The following is a 16,193-nucleotide window of genomic DNA, read 5'->3' on the forward strand; positions in this document are numbered from 1 at the left end:
TAGAGAGATGGCTCAGCAGTTAAGAGCACTGACTGTTCTACCAGAGATCCTGAGTTCAATTCCCAGCAACCACATGGTGGCTCACAACCATCTGTAATGGGACCTAAGGCCTTCTTCTGGTGGGCCTAAAGAAAGCAACAATATATTCATACATAAAAATAAATCTTAAAACAAAAGGGAGTGGGGGAAGGGAATAAAGAAAAAAAGAAATCAGACGCATAGTAGATTGTGATGATTTTGCTAATAATAGAAGTGAAGTGACTCTTAGATAAAAGTGACTAATTCTACATGAAATCCTGTTTTTCAAAAAGGCACTTTATACAACCCTTTTTTATTGGATTTGTGCTTGTATGTCACTTTTCATTGGATTTATTTGTATGCGCATAGGATTTTGAGAATTTGGTCAGGCTTAGTTTTACAATAGGAAAGAATCGCGTGTTTTAGAAATAGAAGTCCTAATATCCATTAGGCTGTTAGGGCTTCCTTCTCAAGACTAGTTTACATGAATTAAGAGAGGGTTGCTTAGGTTTGGGTTCTAATTTTATTTTTAATAACTTTCCTTACTTCACAGTTTACTTTAAATTTTAATAAAATTTTAAATTATGAAAGTAATGTATGCTTATAAAATATTCAAACAGTTCAAAAGTATATCAAATACAAATGACAGTATCCCCACTCTTCCTGGGTAACTACTGCTCAGCAGTTTAAATAATCACTTGTAAATAAACTCAGATTTTAAGTACCATGTATTCTGAATATTTACTCTTTCTATTTAAAGGGGGGAAATGAATTTTCCTTTTTAGAAAAGTATTCAAGAGCAGTGGAGGCTGTCTAGGACCTGTGCAGGAAGGTAACTGTTGAGGATTTCTGGAAGTACATTGATCAGTTAGATTGTTGTGTCCTATAGGGCTTTTTAAGGATTTATTGGCACTTCATCAAGGTGTTTGAGAGACTATTCAGGGAGACCTGAGAAATTCTGCAGCTCCTTTCTCTTCCTTATAAATTCATGCCTGGTCAGAAATTACAGCTTGAGTGGGATGTCCCTCCACAGAACTCAAATGCACTCTATTTATCATGTTACTTAGTGTGGCAGTAATGTAAAATGGTGAGGTTTTTTTTTTTTCTTTTTTGTTTCTTTCTGCACAGGGGGCTCACTCAGCATATATTTCACCATAGTCTCTTCATCTCTCCCTCCTTTCAACTTCTACTCACTTCCCCAATTCCCCACATCGTTCTCTTAAAAGAAAAAAAAATAAGTTTTGTCCACTGAGTCCTCTTTCTTATTTTATTAATATATCTTGAGTTGAATGTTTCTTACAAAAACACTTTGCATTCTGAATTAGCCCATCAAGCTGTTTTCTCCATAGACCCTTCCACGGGCTGCACGTCTTCCAAAGCCAGACCCTCTGAGGCTTGAAAACCCAAGCCTGCTTATGGCTTAGCAGTCATGATTTTAGAATACCAGTCCCCATACTCTGCTTGAAAAAGTTATATTCTTGTTTTTTTTACACCATTAGGAAAATTGTACTTTTAGTCCTCAGAAATAGCCATCACAGGAGTGCCTGTCTCCCTCCACTGTCCAGTGAGAGCCACAGTCCCTGCCACAGTTGCCCATTTGTCTAAATCTCTGCATGTAAAAATGTATATACCTGAATATCTGCATCCTTAAATGGAAATACACAAATCCTAGTTGGATGTACATTTGAAATGATAGCCATTCATCTAAGTGGTGGGTGTTGAGGAATTGTAACCTGCAGTCCTCTTTCTTACTGGTAACGCCATTCTGCTTGGGGAATATAGAACAAGCCCAAACAGTAATACTGACAGAATTCGGAATTATGATACAGTGAAGCCTTCACGTAATTCTTTGTTGAAGAAGTTAGGGCCTAAATGTTAAGGCTTATTGTTATTCTGAGTTGATAATCTCTGCCTTGCTTTAATAATTTTTCCTCATGCCTGGGTAGCCCGCGAGTTGCACAATAATCACTCACACAGCTTTGTAATCAATGCCCAAAGTAATAGGATTCCTCTGGCCACCGGCAATTAATAAATTTGTGTCTTTTTTAAAACACTAGCAAGTCGGGCCTGAAATACGACTGACTGGCTCTCCTCATTTGCATATTTATTGCAGTGGAAAAATTCTTACCAGATGATTGATGCTGAGCCTGCCTCTTGAATTCCAAGCAGCACATTATTATGAAATGAAAAATGCCGGCCATACAGTTGATTAAAGTTGAAGACAGTGGAATCGGTGTTTTTTAAGATTGTGGGAGAATTAAAGGCATATTTTAATAGATGTTGACAAGAAGTGAACTAACAAAAGCAAAGCAAAGGATTTGCTTGAAAAGATTTAATCAAACGTCTTTCTTGGGGGATTAATTGCTGGGGATGACTAGTGCAAGTGGCAGGCTTGTGTGGATTTGAATGAAAAGTATTGTTCTCGGCCAGTCTCTCTTGTGTCATTTTGACCTGTACTTTAGCTCTAGTTTTGGAGTTACTTTTGATGGCGAAAAAAAGAGACACTCTTACAATCTGCAAATTCCAGCTCAGTGTGTCCATCTGGGATGATGAGGGAGAGCTTGTGTGTACTTGGATGTAAATAATTTTGTGTTTGCATACTTATTTACAATAACTATGTAGACATTTAAAAAGTGGAAAGGCTAGCTTCATTTTACTTTATACACTTGTCATTTCCTCTCCTTCCGCTGCCAAAATTTTACTTGCTAGTTTATAATCTAATTAGCAAACATCCAGACTGATTCTGTGTCTACAATTTTACTAGTATTGGGCAATCTAGGTGGATCAGGAAACATAAACTTGCTAGATGAAGATTATTTTTAGACTGATGACATTTATGGAAACGCTTGCAAATCAGTAGTATGTAAGTGAATACTGGGACCAGTGCATGCCAGTCCATCCAGTCTTAGTGCTATAGCTTAGCAGATACAACTCTTAAAAGATTTTGACCATGTAGGAGACAATGGTTTCACAGTAACAGACCTTCTCTTTCTAAAGCTTTTAGGAAAATATCCAAAATATGTCAATAAACAATAATACAGCTATCATTTTTTTACCTCATTTTTATAAGATCAACAGGGAAAGAATTGCCTATGTTGTATAGGTGAGAAAATTGAGCCTCAAAGAGATTAAATCGGTCCCTTCTGACTCTGGACTCTCAATAAAGTGCTCTTTCCCTTGTTCTGCACTCAGAATTATTCCTAACACTGGTAGTTGCTTATATTGAGACTTGCTAGTGTGGGAAAGCATATGTCTTTCTTAATCTCTTAAGAAAAAGGCTTCTGGAAATGGACCGTGTAGGGCAAACTAAACACAAATACCCTTGACAGTCTCCATTTGTTTTGTGGCGATATGCCAAGAGGGCTCGAGCATTGAGTCTTCATTGCATCTCTTAACTTTTTAACTCTGTAATCGTTAGCAGAAAAATTAGAGGTGAATTAGAAACTGTTGATTTCAGTTTATCTATTATTCATAGTGTTAGACAAATAGAATAAAGTTCTGTATGAATAATAGAGGAGATATTTATTTGTTTTGCCTGGGAAGAATTTGAAGAATTCACTTTTGGATTTGAGTATTCAGATTCTTCACTCTCCATCTGGCTTTGTGGAGGCCTTTTCAGCAAAAGATTGCTCCATTGTGTCTGTAGGTTTTACACAGCATCTCTTTATTTATAAGTGTGGATATCTATCATATGTGGAGGTCAGAGGAGCAAGACCTTGCAGGAGTCAGTTCTCTCCTTCCACCTTGTGGGTTTCAGGGATTACACTTGGGTCATTAGGCTCGGTAGTAAACATCTTTACTGGGTGAAGCATCTTACCAACCCAGCTTTTGCATACTAGACAGAAGTGTGGGCTTCATTTGTAAAGAAGTGAAAATTGAGTCCTGTTTTCTAAGTCTGTTTATGGGAAATTACCCATGTAGTAGCCACTGTGATAATTGATTTGATTAACTCTGTTCGTATGAGGTCAGGGGGCCTTAAAAACATAAAGAATTATAGAGTTCATTTTTGGCCAGCCTCTTGACATGCTGACTGGAGCTTATACTTAAGGGCTACTTTCTGAGTGAGTGAAGGAGTGGAAGCAATGGAGAAAATATGAGTGTTAACAGAAAAGCACTTTGATTTACTGATGCTGGCTCTCTTTCTTGTTGGATTGATAACATTGAATGGATCCACAGTAGATTAAACACAAAACAAAAACAACTGGGACAAAATAAAAAGTCCTTGGGAGTGGCCCTTAAAAATTGTAGTCTTTCGTGGGGAGTGGTGGTGCACCCCTTTAATCCCAGCACTCAGGAGGCACAGGGAGGCAGATCTCTGAGTTTTGAGGCCAGTCTGGTCTACAGAGAGTTCCAGGACAGCCAGGGCTACACAGAGATACCATATCTTGAGTAAAGAAAAGAAAAGAGAAGAGAAGAGAAGAAGAGAAAAGAAGGAAGGAAGGAAGGGTTGAGTTTCATTAGATCCCTTTACATTCTTGGTCATGCCACATGTTGGAGTCAGACTGTAACTTGCCAGTTACCAAGCAGCCGTGACACACTGTTTTGTAGCTTCTTTCTTGTAAAAATATTTTTTAACCAATTTTTTATGTATATGAGTATTTTGCCTGCATATGTATATGCACCTTATATGTGCCTGTTACCTGTTGATGTCAGAAGAGGGCATTGAATCTCCTGGAACTGGAATTATTGATAGTTTTGTTGTTTCTGATTGGTTGATTCACTTAAGGTTATCAGGGGTCGTCTGCCATACTGTGCTTCCTTTTGAAGTCTAATTCATTTTTTTCTGATCTTTTTGAATAAACTCAGTTTGAAATAAGTATTTTGTCCCCTATAAAGATTGATTAGAATTATTTACTGAACTGTGGACTTGGACTTTAAGTCATTGTATTTTAGGTTTCTGTTTGGTTGATTTTGGATGGTGGTGCTGATTTGAACCCAAGGCCCTTTTCATGCTACATAACTGCTTAACTACTGAACTGTATCAGGTTTGTTGTTGTTTCTATTGTGGTGAACTATTTTGGCATAAGCCTCGCCTTTGTTAAACCATGTATAGCTTAGTGTCATTAAGTACAATCTATATTGTACCAACTATTAGTACTGTCTATCTCCAGAGCATGTTCTTTCCCCATATAGTAATTGTACTATTAAATGACAAATCTCCATTTCCTCTCATCTATGAATCTCAGTATTTTAGTTTCCTTGTGTTAGTGGAGTTATGTTACTTTTATACAACTGGTATATTCTTTTTTTTCTTCTTAGTTTAGAATAGAGTTTGTTTGGGGGAATGGGAAGGGGGGTTGAGAAAGGAGTAGAGTCGGAGAAAGAGAGGGTTTACAGGACAGAGAGAGAGAAAAAAAAAAGAAGGGAAGAGGCTGAGCGGGAACACAGAGAGAGGGAGGGGACGGGGGAGGAGAAAGGCCGAAAGAGGTCAGAGGGAGAGAAGAGTGTCAGAGACAACAGGCATATTCTTAACCTAAGGTTTAATCTGGTGGCAGGTGCATCTGTCTTTATGAGAACAGGTTTTGTTATGGAGCCCAGGCTGTTCTAAAATTGTGATCCTCCTGCTTCAACTTCACAATGCTTTTGTTATAGGCAGGCACTACCACACCTGGCTTGTTTTTCACTTTCATTTTCTCAGTGCCTACTTGGTCCAAGGGATTTTTTTTCCTCCTTTGAGAATGTAATTACATAATTTCTCCTTTCCCTTTTCTCCCTCCCAAACCCTTTTATATACCTACACCTCCCTCCTCTATTTCAAAATCATGGCCTCTTTTTCCATTAATTGTTATTACATGCATATATGTATGTATGTATATATAGTTAAATATTAGTTTCTTGGTCTGTATAAATGTTACGTGTGTGTGTGTGTGTGTGTGTGTGTGTGTGTGTGTGTGTGGTATTCAGGGCTGACCACTTGGCATTGGATAATTAATAGGTGTGCTCTTCCCTGGGGAAGACTTATTTTCTCCTGCTCTCAGCATTCCTAATTTGCCTGTAGTTCTTTGTCTGGGAATGAGGCCGCATAGGCTTTCCCTTGCCTACTTTGACATGTCTATCATTGAACTTGTTCATCTCATAGTTAGACAGTCATGTTGGTGAGGCTTTCTGGGTGTAGCTTCAGATATTACTAGGAGACATAATCTCGTAGCAAACTCCCTGTTCCTAAGACTCTTAAAATTCTTTCAACACCCGACTGCTATTCCGAAGGTCCAAAGTTCAAATCCCAGCAACCACATGGTGGCTCACAACCATCCGTAATGAGATCTGACTCCCTCTTCTGGAGTGTCTGAAGACAGCTACAGTGTACTTATATATAATAAAAATAAATAAATCTTTAAAAAAAAAATCTTTCAACCCTCTCTTAATGTTTGCTCCCTGAATCTTAGGTTCAGGAATTGTTTTGTAGATGCAACTTTTGGAACTAATCTCCACAGCTCTGCATTTTGATTGGTTGAGATTTTATGTAATGATCTCCATCTGTTGTAAAAAGAAGTTTCCTTGATGAGGGGTGAGGACTACACTTATCTATGAGTATAAAGACAAATATTTAGAGTATAGTTGGGGTTTGTGGTTTGTAAATTGGTAGTTGTAGATTCTCCTCTGAGATCCATGACGTCACTGGGCATGGGTCATTTGCTAGTTTCCAATACCAGGCATGGTTTTCTTTTTGTTGAATGGATCTTAAGTGCACCTCGAAGCTGTTGGTTTCTGCCAAGGTATGCCACTCCTGTACCTTTATAGCTATTGTGCCATGCTGGTTGTTGTGGTTCATAGGCATCATAGCTGGACTGTTGGTTGCTTTTCTCCTCTGGAAGTTTGCATGGCACCTTTGGGTACATGAAAGCTAGGTCCCCAGGGAGGAAACATTCAGGTCAGTTCCATCTCTTGGGGCTCTGGGCTCTGGGTCTGAAGTGCATGCTGTTTTCAGCAATAGGGACTTAACCTTCCACCTTTGGGCACTAGCAATAGTCTGTATGTTTTGGGTGTCTCTTAGACAGTCCTGACCAACAATTCAAGGGAAGGCTTCTCATGCCTGGTTTTTGTTAGGGCTTCTTTGGTTCTCGATGGGGAGATTGTGAACCCAGATGAGAAATTTTCATTCAGACTGGATATGTATATTTATATTTGGACTAACATGTATTAAAACATTTTATGTAAAAAGTTAATAGTAAGATTCCTTATAGCTTTATCGGGTACCCTTACTATTATTTTTGCCTTTCTTCTTCCTTCTTCTGTGTTTATCTCCCCCCAGCTGCCTAATTTGAGCCCCCACTTTGTCCCCTTTTCTCTGATCAGATCAGTTGTACCCTGGTTTCCTCTTTATTGTTTTTCTGCTCTCCACCCTGGTAGTGGCCCCCCTTTACTTTCCTGATGTTTGCAGTTACCCCAGGATGTGCACTCCCATCTCAAGATGTGGAGCTAAGAGCCTCTGATGAAAGAGAGTATGTGTGATCTTTTCTACTTCCATGGTTTATTTTATTTTATTTTATTTTTTGGTTTTTTGAGGCAGGGTTTCTCTGTGTAGCCCTGGCTGTCCTGGAACTCACTCTGTAGACTAGGCTGGCCTCGAACTCAGGAATTTGCCTGCTTCTGCCTCCCAAATGCTGGGATCAAAGGTGTGCGCCACCACGCCTGGCCCCATGGTTTCAATTGAGTTGGTTTTTTACAAACAGAATGGATTTGTGGTTTCACTTTTGGGAGATGGTATTTATCTCTTATAAAGTTACTGCACTTGTCTAGCAGCATGGGAGGCTCTAGACTTAGTCTTTAGCACAGGAAAAAGCAAAACTGAGCGTACTCCCATGACTGTAAGTGCTCACAGTGCATCGTCCTACAGAAACACCATCAGCAAGCCTAAGTCTGCTGGAGAATAGAATTAAACAGTGGCAGAGCGAGACCCCGTCTCCCACCTTTGTTGTCATGGGCTTTTTCTCAGTGCTTTCCTAGGAAGGCAGTTTTGCCTTTAAAATTATTATATCCTCAGCCTTTTATTTCTTTTTTTTTTTTTTTTTTGGCAAGATAGAATTTCTCTGTATAATGGCCCTGGCTGTCCTGGACCTTGCTTTGTAGACCAGGCTGGCCTCAAACTCAGAGATCCACCTGCCTCTGTCTCCTGAGCACTGAGATTAAAGACCTGTGCCACCATGCCCAGCTCCTTATCCTTTTTTCTTCTATTCATTTTGTTGTAGAATTTGTTTTATTCTACTCATTTTGTCTATATTTATCCATTTCCCAAAAGCTGATTTACAGAGAAATGGCTTTGTATGATAGTTCACATGCTTTTTTTTTTTTTTATGAAATGCTTTGCTGTGCATGCAGGTCACTCTTGCCTTATGATCCCCTGCCTTAGCCCTGCATGATCTGAGTATGTGAGGTACCATTTCTGGCTCTGATTTCTATTTTTTCTTTTCTGTAGTGGAAAACTTTGTTTTATTTTGTTTTTAGAGATAGAGAGTAATTAATTGATAATCTTGGTCTGGTACACAAGGTATTTGGGACTTTTAGGAAATATATTGTAAATCTTTTCAGATTGCATGAATGTAGACTGGTTATGAAAGGATTATAGAATTTATAAAAGTTATGATGAGAAATCTCATTTAAATAAGGAAATTGTATTTATATAGCTTTATATACAGATAATGTAAAAGTGTATAAAGTTGTTTTAGGTCATAAAGTTCCTCCTGGCTAGTCTGGGAAGGCTTTCTCAGGTAGCTTAGCCTCTTAGCTTTGTGTTAAAATAGAATGACATGGATGGAGCTATTGTTTAACTTGTGTAGATAGTACCCCATTAGTGGATTGACTAGGATAGAAGATGGTAAAAAAAGGCTGCCTGTGCTAGGCAAGGAGACCAGAAATAAACAGTAAGACTCATATATATATATATATATATATATATATATATATATATGATATGATATGATATATATGCGTGTGCTGAAGTTAGTAGGGAGTGAATGTAGAGGTTGTTGAATGAGAATAGGGAGGTCTGTGAGATTATAGCTTGAAAAGGGGCAAGAAGTGTTTGAACCATGTCCATAAAGGAACAAATTATTGTTATTGGTCTCAGACAGTCCTCAATTAGGTCCTTCTACAGGAGATGCTTTTTCGGCTGCATGGCCCCCAACGTTTATATAGAGGTGACTGCCTCTGTTCCTCCTACAAATTATCAATGATAATATAAATGGAAGATATGTGATTTCATAGCCAATTACATGTATAGAGTTACGAGTATCCAAATGTCAGTGATTTGTGAAAACAAAGTACAGAAGAAAAATATCGTCAAGAGGGAACTATCATGTGGAAGACAGTTCTGTTCTGAGATGGCAGATTTGAACTGTGATAGGTTATTGAGGCAGAGATTGTCTGGCAGTTACTGAAGGTGTGGGATTTGATTATTAGAGCAGAATCAGAGTACTCTTAACAAATATTGATTATCAATATTTAGTGAGCTCTTTAGTAGGGGTATTAGGGGTCTGGGGATTTTTGTTTGAGACTAGGTTTCTCTGAAACCCTGGCTGTCCTGGAACTCACTTTGTAGACCCTGGCTGGCCCTGAACTCACAGAGACCCACCTGCCTCTGCCTCCCAAATACTGAGATTAAAGATGTCTGATACCACATGCCCAGCAGAAGTCCAGTTTTTAATGCTTTGGTTTGTTTGAGACAAGGTCTCTATCTAGCCCAGGCTCGCTTTAAATTTCTTTTGTAGTACAGAGGATGACTTTGAACTTCTGATCTTCCTGCCTCCACCTCCTGAGTTCTGGAATTATAGATGTGCCACCATGCCCAGTTTATGGTGGTTGCTGAGTATCAGTCCCAGGGCCTTATGAATGCTAGGCAAGCAATCTACTCATTGAGTTACAGCCCAGATTTTTCTTGTTGTTTTTGGAAGTTTGTAGCCATGAATTGTATAGTTAATCTTGACCTGCATTATAGATGTACTCTGACTAAAAGAACCAAGTGAGAAAACAGTCCTATGGTAGGATCTTTCTGTGTAGCCCCCACATGGCCTGGTGCTTGAGCCTCTCAACTTCTATCCATGTATAAGTTATTTATTTATTTATTTATTAATCGTACACTGTAGCTGTCTTCAGACATTCCAGAAGACAACATCAGATTTCGTTACGGATGGTCGTGAGCCACCATGTGGTTGCTGGGATTTGAACTCAGGACCTCCGGAAGAGCAGTCACCGCTCTTAACCACTGAGCCATCTCACCAGCCCCCATGTATAAATTAATATACAATTCAGTGCTATAAGTTGGAAACTACTAATTTGAGGGTTTTTTTTTTTCCGGTCTGGTTTGGCTCTGGTTTTTCCCTGTGTGTGGTATGCATTTATGTGTGTATACATGTTCTTGTGTGTGGGAGTCCACATGTATGTTTGTGCCTGTGGAGATCTGAGACCAACATCAGGGGCCTATCTTCTTTGGTGGTTCGTCACCTTATTTTCAAGAGGCATGCCTGATCTCTTACTTAAGCCTGGAGCTTGCTGTTTTGGTCTGGTCAGCCAGCTTGTCCTGGGGATCCCATCTCAGCTTTTCTAAGTCTGGGAATCTGAACTCTGGTCCTAGTGCTTCTACAACAAATGCTTTACCCACTGAGCCATATCCCTAGCCCCCTACTTGGGTTTGTACGTGGACAGAGACTTTCTGTAGGATTTGTTTGAGAGATTGAGAGACTAATTTGCCACTCAGATCAGAGACAGACGAGATCTGGCAGGAGAGAAAGAACTGAGCTCATGCTTCAGAAGAGGGGAGGGCCTTTCAGGAGGAATTGCTTATCAGACTCAGCACCCATGAGACCTGAGGGCAGCCTGTAGGATATACCCAAGGAACTTAATATCAGGGGCAGAGTTCATTATTTATGGTAGCAGGCTAGGAGTTTGCCAAACTTAGTAACTTTAAGAACTGGCCACTGAAGTCTTTCTATCTGCAGACACATTTCTAAGCACCTTCCACGTGCTGCTATCTTGCTTATTCCTTAGCGTCATATGAGACAGGCACTGGAGTAGTTTCCATGGAGTTGATCTCAGAAAGTACCGACTGTCCCCACTCAGAACTTGTCAGGAGACAGGGAGTGACAGCAATTGTAGAGCTGTAAATGACTAACTATCCCTTTTCTCTGCTTTATTTCTGTCCCAGGTCACAAAGCACTTAAAGCCTTGCTAAGGTCATTGGTGGATCTTCAGGAGGAGTTGCTTTTCCAGTACCCAGACACGAGACATATAGTAAATGGGGCAGAACCCAGTGCAGAGAGGTAAGGAGGAGGCAGAGCCATGGGCTTATCATTTTCTTCTCATCTGAATGAAAAAGGAAGGCGTGTCCTCAGACAGATAGATACAGGATTTGATAAACGTAGAATGGAGCTGCTTTTATATTTAACGGGTGGTCAGAACAGGACAGTTTAGAGTGCTTATTCTAGCTTTTTTGTAACTGCTTATCTTTGTAGCTTAGGGCAAAATATTTGCCTTCTCTTTTGTTCTATAATAGTTAGTAGATTACAATCATGTTTTGAATATTAATATTTGTGAAATACTTTGTGCCCATACCATGGACTCAGTCACAACCATCCCCTTGAGCACTTTCTACATACTGAGACCTGTAGTACAGTGAGGGCCTTTGTCCGAGTAGTTGGAGGTTGTGGTATATTCATTCTCACAGTGGTTTTCACTATACATACAGTTGTCCCTCTATATCCAAGGGGGAATGGCTCTGGAACCTTTCATGGCTACCCACACCTGCAGTCCTGTATGCACCCTTCTATGATCTTCTGTCATCCCTGAGTATCAGTTGCACAACATAATGCTAGGTAGATAGCTACTAGGGAGTAATGCCCATGTTGGAGTGGCTGGGAACTTCCTCTGATGGTTTTGATCTGCACTGCATTTCAGATTAGTGCTAATGTGGGTGCCTATCCCTGGCAGTTTTCTTCTCATTAGGCTTCTCTTCATTTGGGTCAATTAATATTATTCACCTCTTCTTAACAGTTGGTTATGGAAATATGTTTCTCTTATTGATTTTGGGACTTAAGGTCACAGAAATGTGAGTCTGTGTTTAATTTTTAAAGTTTCAAAGCTTCTCCTGTAACAGTATGTGCCTGCTTCATATACATTTCAAGTGATATTTTTACAACCTCATTTCTTTTTATGGTGTGCTTACCATTAAAAAAAGTTAAACCTAGGCACTTTGGATATTTATTTGAAAATTCTCATGAATCTTTGATTCTCTTTATGAACTTTAAAACATTTTTAAATCTTTATTTTTGTTTTATGTGTATAGGTGTTTGGCCTGCATGTATGTTTGCTCCATGTATAATCAGTGCCTACAGAAGCCAGAAGAGGGTGTCAGATCCCCTGGGACTGGAGTTAGAAACATTTGTGAGCCATCACGTGGATGCTGGGAATCAACTGGAGTCCTCTGGAAGGGCGACCAGTGCTTTTAATCATTGAGCATTCTAGCTCATGAAATTCTTTTCAAGCAAACAAAAAGTCATCCTCATATTTCTGATATAATATAGCTATAACGGATAGGGTCTAAATACTTGATGTGAACCTAATCTGTTATTCAAGTAATGTCTACATTGGACTTAATGTTCTTACTGGTTTTCTAGTGAGGAGATTTCCAGTGAAGATGATGAGCTAGTGGGAGAGAAGAAGAAACAACGAAAGGCCCCACCCAAGAGGAAGCTAGAGATGGAGGACTATCCCAGCTTCATGGCAAAGCGCTCTGCTGACTTCACCATCTACAGGAACCACACACTACAGAAATGGCATGATAAAACCAAGCTTGCTTCTGGAAAACTGGGCAAGGTGTGTGTGTGTGTGTGTGTGTAAGTCTACTGACTTCTACCATTTAATGTTAACTTTATTAGAATGTTTTATTCTGGAAAGATTACCTCGTTCTGTGTTCAAAGTATGAAATATTTTTAAATAAGCAGATTTGAAAACATTATAAAGGAGCAGAAGAAAGTGATGACTGCTTAAGACTAAGATTTTTCTGAGAACTGTGGTAGGCATACTCAGCTTTTAACGGAAAACTGGCCTGAAAAGACAACTCTGTTTGCTGACATAGAGAGAAGCCAATGTAGCTAGCTGCCTTTAGCACTGACCTGTGTTATCTGACATTGTTTAATGTTGTTGTAGGGTTTTGGTGCCTTTGAACGCTCGATCTTGACTCAGATTGATCATATTATGATGGACAAAGAAAGATTACTTCGGAGGACACAGACCAAGCGCTCTGCCTACCGAGTTCTTGGCAAACCTGAGCCAGTCCCTGAGCCTGTTGCAGAGAGCTTGCCAGGAGAACCGGTAAGAACTCGGGATGCCCGCTTATAGAAAGTCTCTGGGAGGGTAGTTATATGAACAGCCTGCAGAATGAGCTCTTTCTGTGAGGAACGGATGAGCTGCAGAGAGCAGCACTGCTAGGTTGGGGTCAGCGTGAGGCTTTGTAGTACTCCTGTCACATCTCCATTTTGTGTTTGATGTAGGAATTCAGCAGGAGATATGTTGTAAGTCCAGTTTTTAAGATTTAGGGGATTTGGATGTTTGTGGTTGCTTCTGTGATCTGAAAATGGAACCCAGGGCCTCAAACCTGGTTTGCTATGTAAACCCTGTACTACTGTCCTGCATCCCAGACTACTGCTATGTAGAAATGGCAGCATAGACATTTCCTTAATGCTTACTTTTGGGTACTCTGGAAAGGATATGAGAGTAGAATATTAAAATTCTTTTGTTTAAAATGAAATATTTTTATTTTGGTTTTTTAGGAGGAGGATATTTCTGAGACAGGGTTTCTCTATATAGCCTTGGCTGTCCTGGAACTCACTATGTAGGGCAGGCTGGCTTCAGACTCACAGAGGTCCATTTGCACCTGACTTGGCATGCGCCACAACCCCTGGCTATTTTTTGTTTATTTTATGTGTATTTATGAATGTTTTACCTCCATGTATAGTTGTGTACACACTGAGCATCTACTGCTTGTGGATGCCAGAAGACACTGTTGGATCCTCTGGAACTGGAGTTAACAGGCTGTTGTTAGCTATCATATGTATCCTGGGAACTGAACCTGGGTCCTCTGAAAGAGCACCAAGTGCTCTTAACTGCTAAGCCATCCCTTAATTCCCCTCTCCCACTTTATAATTTATTTTTCTATGTTTATAGAGTTAAAAAAATAGAATCATCACACTTTTCTTTTTCCCTTTCTTCCTTCTAGCCCTTCCATGCCTTCCAGCTCTCAAACTGATAGCCTCTTTTTGGGGGGGGGGGGAGTTATTATTATTACATACATATATACAAATATCTAAATACAACTTGCTGAGTCTTTTCTGGTGTGTGTGTGGTTTCAGGGCTATCTACCTCAGTGAATAACCAGCAAGGGAGCTCATCCCCGAGAGGCAGATTCCCCTCTCCTACAAGTCATAGCCATGGGTAAACCCTGTGAAACTTTTCCCCTTTCATGTAACATATTTTTATTTTTTTAATTACACTCACACATGTAATACATACGTATATACACATGTATATATGTATACAAACACATATATATATATATACTTAATACTTTTTAATTTCATAAGATTTTAAAATGAAGTGTAAATTTTTTTCTACTCTGAAAATTCTAATCCTTATATTGTTGCTACAATCTTTATGAATATGACACATATGTAACATAGCTAAATGTGATTCTTTTCTTTTTAGAATTTTTTTTAAAATATTGTATTTTTAATAATGTGTGTGTGCACACACACATGTGGGTCTGTGCATGTGAATGCAGGCCAGAGGCACTGGGTCCTCTGGAGCTGGAGTTAAAGGTACACGGTGAACAACCTGATATGTGTACTGGGAATTGAAATCCAGTCCTTTAGAAGAGCAATGCATGTTCTTAACCACCAAGCCCTGAGAGACTCCAGCCCCTTTATAAATCTTTAAAAAGCTGTTTTCACAGTTTCATCTCACACACACACCACTTGGTATGTACTTCAATAATACTCTCTCCCATTATCCTCTCTTTTCTTTCTTTTTAGATGCATTTATTTATTATATATAAGTACACTGTAGCTGTCTTCAGACACACCAGAACAGGGTATCAGATCTCACTACAGGTTGTGAGCCACCACGTGGCTGCTGGTTGCTGGGAATTGAACTCAGGACCTCTGGAAGAGCAGTCAGTGCTCTTAACCACTAAACCATCTCTCCAGCTCCCTCATTATCCTCTCTTATCCCCTCCCCACTCCACCAAACTCCATCTTCTTCCCAGACAGTCTCCTCTTACCTTCATGTCTTTTCTGTTTGTTTGTAGCCCACTGCTGTTAATTAGGACTTCCTCTATAAGCATGGATAGATTATTTGCTTGAGCAAGGACAACTTAGTATTGAAGAATATTGCTCTTGTGCCCCCAGCAGCCATTTACTGCTTACAGCACCTCAGGGGGTCATTTTTTAAAACTAAATCAAATAGATATATGTACATCTATATAGATATGTAAAGTGCCATTATATTTTAAAATATTAAAAAATTTGATATCCTATATTCTAGATATTTTAGCATGAAAATCTACCTTATTTTTCTGTCTATAAAGAATTCCATTGTATGCTGGGCTGTGGTGGCTGGAGGCAGTGATAGACAGATCTCTTGAGTTCCAGGACAGTCTACAGAGCAAATTCTAGGACAGCCAGGGCTACACAGAGAAATCCTGTCTGAAAAACAACAAACTGGAAAAAAAAAATCTATTGAATGACTGTAAGCTATAATTTAGTCAAACTTGCTGTTTCTGTTGTCTCCAGTTAGAAACAAATTATAGGAAACATTTCTAAATATTTCTATTTGTTTGTGTGAATATATGGATGAATTTTTAAAAGTTAGAAAATATATTAAATACTGATCGATATTGCCAAATTACCTCCCAAAGGGCTCACATTAATTTCCAGTCCCTCTGGCTCTTTTCTCAGTCCTGGGTATTACCAGTCTGAGAGGTGAAATATTTTTTGTGTGGATTTTGGTAAAAGTGAGCTTAAACATTGTCATGATAATTTATGCTCCTTTATTCTGTCAACCACCTGTTAATAGACTTGATCTCACTATAGCATTCAGGTTCTATAGAAGGAGTTCCAGGACAGCCAGGGATGCACAGAGAGACTCTGTCCTGAAACAAACAAACAAACAAACAAACAAACAAGTAA

The 16,193-nt window shown here is 39.3% G+C and overlaps 1 protein-coding gene across 2 annotated transcripts in view; it reads left to right on the top strand.

Annotated features, from left to right (window-relative positions):
• Aatf (apoptosis antagonizing transcription factor) overlaps nucleotides 1-16,193 on the top strand; it is an 88,693-nt gene that overhangs the window by 27,839 nt on the left and 44,661 nt on the right. For both annotated transcript variants that reach the window (XM_021178130.3, XM_021178129.3), the window contains exons 6-8: nucleotides 11,159-11,273; nucleotides 12,627-12,825; nucleotides 13,159-13,323. In XM_021178130.3, coding sequence (XP_021033789.1) covers nucleotides 11,159-11,273; nucleotides 12,627-12,825; nucleotides 13,159-13,323 — 479 coding nt within the window. The remainder of the gene's footprint in view (nucleotides 1-11,158; nucleotides 11,274-12,626; nucleotides 12,826-13,158; nucleotides 13,324-16,193) is intronic.

The sequence above is a fragment of the Mus caroli genome, unplaced genomic scaffold (assembly GCF_978045245.1).
Source record: "Mus caroli unplaced genomic scaffold, Mus_caroli_1 scaffold_13, whole genome shotgun sequence".
In the NCBI taxonomy this organism is placed as follows: Eukaryota; Metazoa; Chordata; class Mammalia; order Rodentia; family Muridae; genus Mus; species Mus caroli.